Consider the following 12,965-nt stretch of genomic DNA (forward strand, 5'->3'; position numbering starts at 1 on the left):
GCCGAAAACGCGTTCAGAGCTTTTATGTTCAAAAACAAAGTTGCTGGAAAAGCTTAGTAGGTTTTGGTAGCATTTGTGAAAGAAAAAAAATAACGTTTCGGATCCGCTAACCCTTCCTTAGAACTTCATGTTACCTGTTGCACTCTCACTGTCTGAAGTCCTGCTTTAAATATTATGATCTATTAAAGCATATCCGTTTGTCCAGTGTTCGTATGATTGGGATCAAATCACTGATAGTGCTCTGAGTCCCCTTGTGCTCCCTGGTCAAATTTATTAATATCTGACTTCCTCAGCCTCTCATGGTGGGTGTATTTTACCTCTGCATCTTTCTGTGTCGGGGAGCAGGGTGATTTGAAGAGGAGGATTTATACATAGCTAACAGAAACCAAGAGAAATGTTTGCCTTTTCCAGACAATCTTGCTGTGCTTTCTGGATTTCTATCCAGGGCTGACAGTTATTTGTATCTTGTGGATTTGTTTTACAGGATATTATTTGAGAATAATTTGCAGACCAGGATCAACAAAGCATGTTCTCCATTAAGCAGAGTGATCAGGATCTGAGTATCATTGACACTTAACTGGGAAAGGGAAGAGGTTTAACCATTCTATCCGTGGGAGAATACTCCGGTAAGTTTGTAACTTGAAAGCAGAAAATTAAAATTTTGGGTTGATCGGCCCTGGGATAAGTGTTCAGTTCTATACCCTGCAGCTGAGAAAGGAGATATTGGCCTGAGAGGGGTAGATTTGTCCAAACAGCATCTCGTCTCTTTGAAAGAACTGTCATATTTAGTCCCAATTGCCCACTTCATGATTTTAATTATAAATTCTTCATTTTTGAATATCTGCAAACTTCCTTTTAAAATTCCTTATGGGCACAAATTCCAGTACCCCTTCAGGTGGAATCTTCCAGATCCTGACAACTCTATTGATCCTGAAACTGCTGAAGTCTGTGTTGAGCCCTGAGGGTTATAAATTATTGCATTTAACGTGAAGATGCTGTTCCCTGAGCTCCCATTGAGCTGAATTGAAACAGTATGGTAGGCTGAGATCACAGTGGGTGTGAGCAGACAATGAAAATGAAAAGGCTGCACTGTGAGTGCTGCTTGGCTAAATGAGAGTGCTTTGGAGTTGGGTGAAACAGAAAGAAAGTGAAGCTGAAAGATTGAGTGTGATGCTCAGTCTCAGTTTGGGCAGTTCAGAAAGTCTCTCAGTCCTAACCGAAACAGCCAATTGATAATTGATACTGTAAAGAATTTTCTTACAGTTTTTAAAGTATATATTAGCTTAAATAAAGTTAGGGACATTTAATTTATAATAGTAATGTTTGAAATGAAGGGGGAGGACCTATCTTAATTAAATTCTCTTTCAGGCAGAAACCTGCTGAATCTGGAGAAAAGTCACAACAGAAAACCTCAGATTTGTGGTGTGCTCCTCTTGCACAATAGAACATAGACCCTTGATGTTGTGTCGATCTGTGAAACCAAACTGAAGCCCAGCTAACCCACACTAATCCATTACCATCCATATGTTTATCCAATGAGCACTTAAATGCCCTTAAACTTGGCGTGTCTACTGCTGTTGCAGGCAAAGCGTTCCATTCCCTTACTACTCTGAGTAAAGAACCTACCTCTGACATCTGTCCTATATCTAACACCCCTAAATTTAAAGCTATGTCCCCTCGTGCTAGCCATTTCCCTACGAGGGAAAAAGGATCTGTGTCCACCCTATCTAATCCTCATCATCTTGTATGTCTCTATTAGGTCACCTCTTAACCTTCTTCTAATGAAAACAGCCTCGAATCCCTCAACCTTTCCTCATAAGATGTTCCCTCAATACCAGGGAACATCCAGGTAAATCTCCTGTGCACCCTTTCCAGTGCTTCCACATCCTTCCTATAACGCGGCGACCAGAACTCCAAGTGTGGCCGCACCAGTGTTGCGTACAGCTGCAACATGACTCCTTGGCTCTGAAACTCAATCCCTCTACCAATAAAACCTCACACACCGTATGCCTTCTTAACAACCCTGTCAACCTGGGTGGAAACTTTCAGGGATCTATGTACATGGACCCCGAGATTTCTTTGCTCATCCACACTACCAAGAATCTTACCATGAGCTCAGTACTCTGTATTCCTGTTACTCCTTCCAAAGTGAACCACCTCACATTTTTCCGCATTAAACTCCGGGATATTATCAGTGTTCCTGTTGGCTATTTGTGCAGGAAGTGTGTCCATCTGCAGCTCCTGGTTAACTGCTTTTCAGAGCTGGAGCTGTGGGTGCAGTCAGTTTGGAGCATTCATGACACTGAGAAGGTTGTGGTCGCATTCTCAACAGATTGGTCACGCAGCAGGTGATGATGACACAGACAGCAAGGGAATGGGTGACCATCAGACAAGTAAAAGGCTCAGAAAGAAAGTGCTGCAGTCCCTCGTGGTCATCCTCCTCAAATAGATATACTGTTTTGGGTACTGCTCGGGGCGGGGGGGGGGGGGGGGGTTTGGTGGTGGTGGGGTGGCCACTCGGGAAGCAGCATCAGTCAAGTTCATGGCACTCGGAGTGACTCCGCTGCATAGAAGGGGAGGGAAACGATAAATATGACTGTAGAGACAGGGGATTCAATAGTAAGGGGTAGAGAGAGACATGAATCCAGGATGGTATGTTGCCTCCCTGGTGCCAGGATCAGCGATGACATGGAGCAGCTTCAGGACATTCTGGAGTGGGAGGGTGAACATCCGATTGTACCAGTGACATAGGAGGACCTGAAAGCTGAAGATAGGAAGATAAGAGATACACTAAAGTACGAGATCTCAAATGTAGTATTGTCAAGCTTACACCCAGTGCCACTTTGTTGTAGGGAGGAGTTTTGTGTTGTGTTCAGTTGTACAAGCGACCTTTATTCAGAGCTCTGTTACCGCATGTGTGGGAGAGGCCAGAGTCCACTCCAAACCTGGCTTTCACGTGAGGCCTAATTCCACTCTTAAATACAGCTCAGATTTGAAGAGTGGGCAATGACACTCAAACTTTCCCTGACTGATCGTCATATTTTTATTCCTTTCGCTAGATGTTATTTACGTGCAATATTGTTGTCATTGTTAGCCACACACCCCAAATCAAGAGATCCAATCCAGTAAGCAAACAATCGTGGACGATGTTCAGTCCTAAACCCTCCTATAATCCCCTGAGGTTAGCTAGAAAACTACTTTATCTGTCTTTGGGAACCTTACATTGCTTTTGACAGTTAGATTCCTCAGACATTTGCCAGCTGCGCCATGTTTTTTGCCAAAAAAACAAAATAGTAGCTTACCAGTAAGAACTTTTCCAAATTCTCTACTAACTGTAGTGTGGATTGTTAGGAATTGTGATTAAAGCCTTTTAAACTCAACTCTGATATAAAGTAACTACAATTTTGTAATACAGTTGACAAATTGTGGAAAATCCCTCTCTCACTTCAGCTTAAAAGATCAAATAAACAGTGTTTCTGACTTGCTGCTGCAGTTTACAACCCCAACGATTTGCGTGCTGCAAATGATTTTTAAATTGAAGATTCATTTTCTACTCTAAGCACTTTGCATTATTACTTTCTTGTTTTAATAAACAGCATCTATTCCAATTCCACCCAGGGTCAAATTCAGTCACTTTAGATCTTTACCAAGCCATTAAACAAAATTTGTTTAGATTTCTCAAATAACTAGGGCACTAACCATATCTTCACTTTGGATTTTGTAATCTATATTTGTCACTCTTCCGTTGATCTTTGGATGTAAGAATTTATTCAAATTATCCGTATCTACATTTCAATTGTTTTATCTCTCTGCAGCCCTGACTTCTCTCTTTATAACCTTCCTTTGTCCCTTCCTATGTTGTTGGTCTTTTCGAGGTTGTGTTCAACACCATTTATTGCTTTGCCTTCCATAATGATGCAGTGAGCTGCTTTTATTGCTGACAAACATTTACTCAAGGAATTCAGCTAACCCTTTCACGTTAATTGGTTGTTTGCATTTCTGATTACAATTACATGAACAGTTCAGAATGCTGTAGGATCAGACTTTTGCTTCTACTTTTTATTAAGTAACAAACTTGTGATTGTGGCTGAACCAGGTCTTTAAAAACTGCCTCTTATTAAACTGCTTGTGTTTTGAACTGCCTGTGTACAGAAACCCAAGTAAATTCCCTAATGTTCCTTCTCAACAGGACTCTTTTATACCCCCACAGGACCTTTCGTGATCTAATCCCGTAACAGTGTGAGCTGCTACAATGCACGTGCTAGTAAAGGCGGGAATAAGAGGACAGATGAGATGACTGCTTGGCTGGAGATATAACTTGATGTCTCAGGAATCTAAACCTTTTGAGACTGTTTGTTTGTTTCTGGGTAAGGTAGGACATGCACAAGGGTGATGAAGGGTCTAGGCCCGAAGCGTCAGCTTTTGTGCTCCTGAGATGCTGCTGGGCCTGCTGTGTTCATCCAGCCTCACATTTTGTTGTCTTGGATTCTCCAACATCTGCAGTTCCCATTATCTCAGATATTCTTGTTGATGCTTTTGCTCGTTCCACTGGTGAGGATTTAAACTCGTATGACAGGGGAATGGGAACCAAAGTATAGCTTTAGCAGTAAAAGACTCAAATCAGCAAATGGGATGTGAAATTAGTTCATGATGTTGTCAGTGGCTGAAAGATTAAAAGAAAGAAGGATTAATCAAGATCAAATCTCTTTTCATACATCAACCCTGAGATCCCAGGAATTGGTCTGGTGAACCTTCTTTACAATCATTCAGTAGCCACGGCATCCCTCCTTTGGAAGGGAGAACAAAGGTGCACACTACTCCAGGTGTGGTCTCACCAAGGCCCTTATAGAAAGACATCCCTCTTCCTTTACTCGAATCCTGTCACAATGAAGGGCAAAATATCATTTGCATTCTTCACTACTTGCTGCTGCCTGTTTCCTAAAAGAGAATAGGAGAGAAACACGGAACTAAATGGGGTCAGACACTCCGGTAACATTGTTGAACACACTGTCCCCATTGTATCGGTGCTGGCCATCAAGCACCTGTTTAAACTAGGCCCATTTTCTGGCACTCGGTGTGTAACCTATATTATGGTGCAATGGATGATCATCTCAACGCTTCTTCAAGATTGCAATGGTTCCTGCATCTATCACCATTTCAGATGCTGCCAGATCTGCTGTGTATCTCCATCTTTTTCTGTTTTTATTTCAGATTTCGGGTATTTTGCTGCATCTTAGTCCTTCAGAAGGATCAGAGGGTATGGGGAGAAAACAGGAATTGAATTCATTTTCAGATGTATAAAATGCCTGTCCTGCATGTCTGCCCAAACTCTATCTCTTTTTGTAGTTTTGGGCAAACGCTGACTTCCCTGAAGGACATTTAATGAATCAGTTCAGTTTTACTGACAATCCAGCAGTGCCCCTCAGTGTTGGATCCACAATTGACCAGATTAATTTCTGAGTTTCACAATCTTTGTGTGTGTTCTTCTGGTTTCTCTCTCTCTACTTTACATTTTTTTCAGTTTGAAATTTGGATTGCATTCAGAGAAATCAAACAAAACCACATCCAGATCTGACACTCAATCTGTTTGTCATAACCTAATTATCTCAGGATTTTGAACATTGAAGGAAGAAGCACTGTTCACACCAGGGGGAAATGCGTGGAGTCTGTGAAGATTCATCTGAAATGTCCAAACACCAGCGCAGTCACACTGGGGAGAGACTGTGGAAATGTGGGGATTGTTGGAAGGGATTTATTTACCCATCCCAGCTGGAAATGCACCAACGCAGTCACACTGGGGAGAAACCATTCATTTGCTCTGATTGTCGGCTGGGATTCACTCAGTCAAACAACTTGCTGAAACACCAGCGAGTTCACAGTGGGGAGAGACCGTTTGCCTGCTCTGTGTGTGGGAAAGGATTTGCGCAGACATCTCACTTGCTGAAACACCAGCAAATTCACACAGGAGAGAGTCCATTCACTTGCTCTGTATGTGGGAAAGAATTTGCTTTGTCATCGAGCCTGTTGATACATCAGCTAATTCACAATGGGGATAGACTGTTCACCTGCTCTATTTGTGGGAAAGGATTCGTTTCATCAACCAACCTGCTGAGACACCAGCAAGTTCACACCGGAGAGAAATCATTCACCTGTTCTGCGTGTGGGAAAGGATTTACTCACTCATCCAACCTGCTGACACATCAGCGACTTCATACTGGAGAGAGACCATTCACCTGTTGGGAGTGTGGAAAAGCATTCACTCAGACAGTTCACCTGCTGATACATCAGCGAATTCACACTGGAGAGAAACCGTTCACGTGTTCCGAGTATGGGAAGGGATTTGCTCACTCAACCAACCTGCTGAGACACCAGCGAGTTCACTCTGGGGACAGACCATTCACTTGTTCTATGTGTGGAAAGGGATTCACTGAATCATCCCAACTGTTAACACACCAGCAAGTTCACCACAACCACATTTGAAGGATTTTGCTCTTAAATCAAGGAATGAACTTTGATCTTTAGGCTGTTTTGTGTGTCATTCGTCCCTGCTCAAAACTTGATCTTCTCTTGGGAAATAAGGTAGGGCAGGTGACTGAGGGGTCAGTGGGAGAAATATTTTGGGGCCTATGATCATAGTTGTATTAGTTTTAAAATAGTTACGGAGAAGGATAGACTTGGTCTAAAAGTTAAAGTTTTAAATGGGTCTAAGGCCAATTTTGACACTATTATGCCCCTTAAAAGCACAGTAAGACTGCCTATGTATGGGAATGCGCAAGATGGGTGAGGTGCAAAACAAGTATTTTACATCAGTATTTACTGTGGAAAGGGATATGAAAGCTAGAAAACTTAGAAATGAATGTGTATCTTGAAAAGTTCCATATTATAGAGGAGATGGTGCTGGATGCCTTGCAGAGCATAACAGTGGATAAATCCCCAGGACCTCTTCAGGTGTACTCTCGAACTTTGCGGGAAGCTCGGCTTGTGATTGGGCCCCTTGCTCAGATATTTGCACCATTGACAGTCATCGGTGAGCTGTTAGACTGGAGGTTGCCTAATGTGGTGCCATTGTTTAAGAAAGGTGGTAACCTAAAACCAGGGAACAATAAACTTTTGGTGAGCCTGACATCGGTTGTGGGTAAGTTATTGGCGGCAATTCTGAGGGATAGGATTTACTTGTATTTGGAAAGCGTGGACTGAATGGGGATTGTCAACATGGCTTTGTCCGTAGGAAATTATGTCTTACTAACTTGATTGAGTTTTTTTTTGAAGAAGTTACAAAGAATATTGATGGCAGACTGGTGGATGTTTTTGATATGGATTTCAGTAAGTAAAATTCCGCATGGTAGCCTGATTAACAAGGTGAGATCACATGGAATCCAGGGAGAGCTGGCCATTTGGAAAGGCCTTTGGCCTGCAGTATGCTGCAAGGATTGGTACTTAGTAACTATAACTCCTACATTCACATCCAAATCATCTTTATAAATGACAGAAATGAGTGGACCCAGCTCTGATCCTTGCGGCACACCACTGGTCACACACCTCCAGTCTACAAAGCAACCCTCCACCAGCACTCTGTCTTCTACCTTCAAGTCAGATCTGTATCCAAATGACTGGTTCTCTCTGTATTCCATGTGATCTGACCTTGCTAATCAGTCTACCATGAGGAACCTTGTCAAACGCCTTAGTGACATCCATCTCGAACACATCCACTGCTTTGCCCTAATCAATCCTCTTTGTTCCTTCTTCAAAAAAAATCAAGTTAGTGAGACATGATTTCCTACACACACAGCCATGTTGACTATCCCTAATCAGTCCTTTCCTTTCCAAATATTTCAAGTACTATCCCTCAGGATTCCCTCCAACGACTTGCCCACCACTAATATCAGGCTCACTGGCCTATAGTTCACTAGCTTTTCCTTACCACCTTTCTTGAATAATATTAGCCAACTTCTGGTCCCTCACCTGTGGCTATCGATGATACAAATATCTCAGCAAGGGGCCCAGCAATCATTTGCCCAGCTTCCCTCCAAGTTCTTGGATACACCTGATCAGGTCCCAGGAATTTGTCCACTTTTATGCGTTTTAAGCCGTTCAGCATCACTATCTCTGAAATGTGGCTAATTTTCAAGATGTTGCTATTTATTTCCCCACAGTCTGTATCTTCCATATCCTTTTCTGTAGTAAATAGTGATATACTTGCATAGTACTTGTTTTATTATATTCCCCAATTCTTGCAAATCCACACATAGGCGGCATTGCTGCTTTTTAAGGGGCCCTATTCTCCCTAGTTATACTTTTGTTCTTAATCTATTTGTAGAATCCTTCTGGATTTTCCTTTTAATGCTATTTGCCTAAGCTACCTCATGTCCCCTTTTTGCCGTCCTAATTTCCCTCTTAAGTATAACATTGAGTGAATCCTTATAAGAGTATAATGACAATCTCTGCTGTCTATACCTGACATGTCCTTCCTTTTTCTTGACCAAAACCTTGATTTCTCTAGTCATCCAGAATTCCCTACACCCACCAGCCTTGTCCTTCACCCAAACAGGAATATACTGTCCCTGAGCTCTCGTTATCTTAATTTTTGAAGGCTTCCCACTTCTGAACCTTTCCGTTTTACCTGCAAATATCTGCCCCAATCAACTTTTGAAAGCTCTTGTGTAATACCATTAAAATTGGCCTTCCTCCAATATAGAACTTTAACTTTCAGACCCAGTCTACACTTTTCCATCACTATTTTAAAACTAATAGAATTATGGTCACTGGCCCCAAAGCCCTCCCATGCTGATACCCTAGTCACCTGTCCTGCTTTATTTGCCAAGAGCAGGTCAAGTTTTGCACTTTCTCTAGTCGGTACATCACATACTGAATCAGAACATTTTCCTGCACACTCTCAGCAAATTCCTCTCCATTCAAACCTTTTACACCATGGAATTCCCAGTCTGTGTTTGGAAAGTTAAAATCCATTCCATAACCACCCTGTTATTCTTACAGATAACTGAGATCTTCTTTCAAAATTGTTTGTCAGATTCCTGCTGACTATTGGGAGGCCAATAAGGTGATCATCCCTTTCTTATTTTCAGTTCCACCCAAATAACTTCCCTGGATGTGTTCTCAGATATATCCTGCCTAAGTAAAGCCATAATGTTACCCTTGCTCAAAAATGCCACTTTTCACTCCTCTCTTGCTTTGCTTCCCCTCCCGCTTTTGACTTTCTATCCTTTCTATAGGATCTATATCTTAGAACATTAAGCTGGCAGCCCTGTCCATCCCTGAGCCTTGTCTCTGTAATTGCAATGACAACCCAGTTCCATATTTCCAACCTTGCCCTGAGTTCATCTGCCTGCGTTGTTAGGCCTCTGGCATTGAAATAAATGGTGTCTAATTTATTAGTCCTTTTACATTAATCTTAATAACAATTATGTAACTGTAGGGTAGGTTTTGAAAATGATGATGTTTTATTGCTGTATATCAACACATTCACACTGGGTAAAGACAATGCACCTGCACACTGTGAAAAGGGATTTCCTAGTTCATTAGGACTGGTTTTCATAGAATTCAGAGTATTCCTACAGTATGGAAACAGGCTGTTTGGCCCAAGAATTCACAGAAAACCTCAGAGCATGCCACTCAGACACATGTCCTGGTAACCCACCTAATCTACACATCCCTGAACACTCTGGGCAATTTAGCTTGGCCAATCCACCTAACCAACACATGGGAGGAAACCAGAACACCCAGAGGAAACCCACGCAGCCACAGGGAGAACATGCCAACTCCACACACTGAGTTGCCCAAGGGTGGAATCAAATCTGGGTCCCTGGCATTGTGAGCCAGCAGTGCTAACCGCTGAGCCACTGTGGATAACCACCAATGAGTTCCCAAGAATCTGTAGGAATTTTTGTTGTTGCTCCTATTATCTGTATCCACGTCATGTTATCTGGGCATGTTTCTCATGATGTTTGAAAACACCACATGTCTGGTTACCTAGTTGGGAGAAAAAAAACAATATAAGTCAACTTTTTATTAAAACTACTGTGCATTGAGTCTTCATCTCAAAAGCAGACTAGTTTATTTTGAAAGGCTCTCCATCTCCCCTAACTCCTCCATCCTCACCTCCAACATGCGCGAGGAACGTGTGGTTTTTATTTTTCACTCAGAATGACAGTCAGTACACTTCATATGAGCAATTGGGAACAGGGTCATCCCATAATGCTTGAAACTTAATGTACTAATGGTACACTATTACAATAATAACCATTACAATTCTTTTCTGAACCTTTTCAAGTTTTACAACACCCTTGCTTTAGCAGGAAGACTAGAATTACACACAGCGGTTACACCTAAACCAGAATGGGACCTGCATCCTTGTGGGGGGTGGGGGGTGCGTTTCCAGTACTGTTGAGGGTCTTGTAAATAACTTAGCAGTGGGCTGAAATCCAGAGAGAATGTTCAAAATAATAATAAGGGCCAAAAAGAGGAGAGACAAGAGTCTGGAAGGCATTGTCACAGGCCAGTTTAAGGTATAAGGGAGTTTAAGGGTGAATGGTATTTAATGCTTGGAGTCAGATGAATAAGGCAGATGATTCAAGGATACAAATTAATGGGGCCATAAAGGCATTGCTGTCATTTGGACATGGTTAGCAGCTCAGTATTCCAGGTTACAGGGCCTTCATGCAAGGCAGTGGAGGTGGTAAAGGAGGAGATATTGTTATTTTGTTTAGGGAATCTATTACAGCAATAAGGAGGGGTGGCATCTTTGAAAACTCCACAAATAAATAAGGAGGCAAATTTTGAGAAAGTGTAAAAGTAGCAGGATTGTGGTAGCAGGAGCTTTCAACTTCCTCAACATTAATGTCGTCATCACAGTGTGAAGGATTTATCAGAATTTTTAAAATACATCCAGGACTGCATTTTTTTCAGCCACTAAGTAGAAGTCCCAACAAGGAAGGGAAAGGTCCTGGACTTAACTTTAGGTTACAAAGTCGAGCAAGTGGTTGAAGTTTCAGTGGGATGGCATTTTGCAGGTAGTTATTATAACTTTTCGATTCAGGATTTGTAAGAAAAGGACAAGGACGGGTCTTAAGTCCTAAACTGCTGCTGAAGTTATGAAGAAAGTAAATGGAATTTTGGCCTTAATTGCGAGGTGTTGGTGTTTGAGGATAAGGACATCTTGTAACAACTGTATTGGATGTTGGTGAAGCCATACTGGTATATTATTAACAGTTTTGGTACTCCTATTTAAGAAAGGATATGCTGGTGTTGAATGCAGTGCAAAAGAGATTCGCTAAGCTGATTCATGGGATGAAAGAGTTAGCCTATCATGAATAGCTGGAGGAAGGGAATTTGCAGAGGGGAAATACTAAATAATTAAACAGGTGGTGCCCAGTGTTGGGCTCATATTCACAACCCTGCACTTAAGCAGCGTATGTTCTGACAACTGAGCTAACTTGGCCTCCCACAGTCAGTGTTCAAATCCTGCTTTATAAGGTGATGAATGGGTTTTTCACTGACGCCACACAGTCCAAGGAAGTAAAAGGTAATTGCTTTAGAAAATCCCAAGGTTCCAATGTATTCTTCTCATTCACATTGCAATCCATTTTCAGTACTTGCTCCATGATTTAACATTGAAAATTAATTTCGTGATGTTTGCCTGTATGACTCCAGTCACTCGGTCAAATGGTGAATAAAACTGTTTCAATAAACCAATTCTTTTCAGCTACAGTATAAGAAATGTTCCATTATTTTCTGAGTCTCACACAACATTTTCTTTGTTCTGTGTGTCTACAACTTTTGCCAATTCTCATGTTATGGACTACATGTTCAGACACTGGTTAAAAAGATTCTAAGGATCAGAGGTTTCTGGTGCAGTTGTATGACTTACTGCTAAGCAGTACAAAGAAATAAACAGGCTTAAAAGATTAGGAAGGAAATATATTTTTGTATTTTTACATGTGGACTTCAGTTACTGTGGGCTTGCTTCTTATAAAATGGCTTTGAAGTCTTCACAGTGCAGTGTTCAAACAACAGACACCAAGACCGTGTGAGCAAGTATTTAAGGCATTTGACACATTGAGGGGAATTAATTTAGAAACACAAATTGTCCAAAAAAAAGTGCTGGATAAATGTAGCAGGTCTCTCAGTTAGTTATTGTAGCTCTTTTTGATTCAGGATTGGTATAAAAAAAGACAGAAATGAGTCTAAAGTCCTTTGCTGGTGCTGCAAATGATAAAGAAAGAAAATAGAATTTTAACTTTAATTGCTACATAATTGTTAAAAATTGTAACAACTGTGTAGGATGCAGTGAGGCCATTCCTGCAGAGAGAGGGTGAGAGAGAGAGAGAAAAATAGTGCTAAGATCTTGAAACTAACATGATTTCACTTATCTTAGACATTGCCAGACCTACTATGTTTCTATAGCACTTTCTGTTAAACAGCAAAAAGTTCTTTTCTTAAGAGAAAAGCTTGAGAGGTGACCTGAGAGAAATGGGAGACTTTGCAGGGATTTGAGGCAAAATTGGTGTTGAGGTTGGGAACCCATTAGAGATTTGAGAAATGGTAATGCAGTCTCGAGGCCTCTCCTGCTCCATTTAATACCATTTGGCCCATACCCCTGCAAACTCTTCCTGTTCACGCACCCATCTAGATACCTCTTAAAAGTTGTAATTGTACCAGCCTCTACCACTTCCTCTGGTAGCTCATTACATACATGTACTACCCTCGACCTGAAAAAAATGCCCCTTAGGTTCCTTATTTATAGATTCAGACTTGAAATATTGAAAAAAGTAAATATTATGTATACATTGTCTATGAATAGGAAGGGAACAGAGGGATGTAAGAGAACACAGTTTTAATAGGGAAGGGCAAAACCTGTCAGCGCATGCTTGGAGGACTGAAGAGCCTGCTTCTGTGCTGTATTGTTTTTGTACTGCACCGTTCTCCATCTGCTGCATCACAGTAAAATT

General features: G+C 41.5%; 1 protein-coding gene across 2 annotated transcripts; it reads left to right on the forward strand.

Annotated features, from left to right (window-relative positions):
- Nucleotides 1-484: 484 nt before the first annotated feature.
- On the forward strand, nt 485-9,983 carry LOC132207993 (gastrula zinc finger protein XlCGF8.2DB-like). Of its 2 annotated transcripts, none has more exons than XM_059643765.1 (2): nt 485-626; nt 4,190-9,983. In XM_059643765.1, the coding sequence occupies exon 2, from the start codon at nt 5,656-5,658 to the stop codon at nt 6,478-6,480; it is 825 nt and encodes a 274-aa protein (XP_059499748.1). In that variant the 5' UTR covers nt 485-626; nt 4,190-5,655; the 3' UTR covers nt 6,481-9,983. The 2 variants fall into 2 exon arrangements, with proteins under 2 accessions (XP_059499748.1, XP_059499747.1); XM_059643764.1 differs by having other exon boundaries at nt 4,211-9,983.
- Nucleotides 9,984-12,965: the final 2,982 nt, after the last annotated feature.

The sequence above is a fragment of the Stegostoma tigrinum genome, unplaced genomic scaffold (genome assembly GCF_030684315.1).
Source record: "Stegostoma tigrinum isolate sSteTig4 unplaced genomic scaffold, sSteTig4.hap1 scaffold_240, whole genome shotgun sequence".
Classification (NCBI taxonomy): Eukaryota; Metazoa; Chordata; class Chondrichthyes; order Orectolobiformes; family Stegostomatidae; genus Stegostoma; species Stegostoma tigrinum.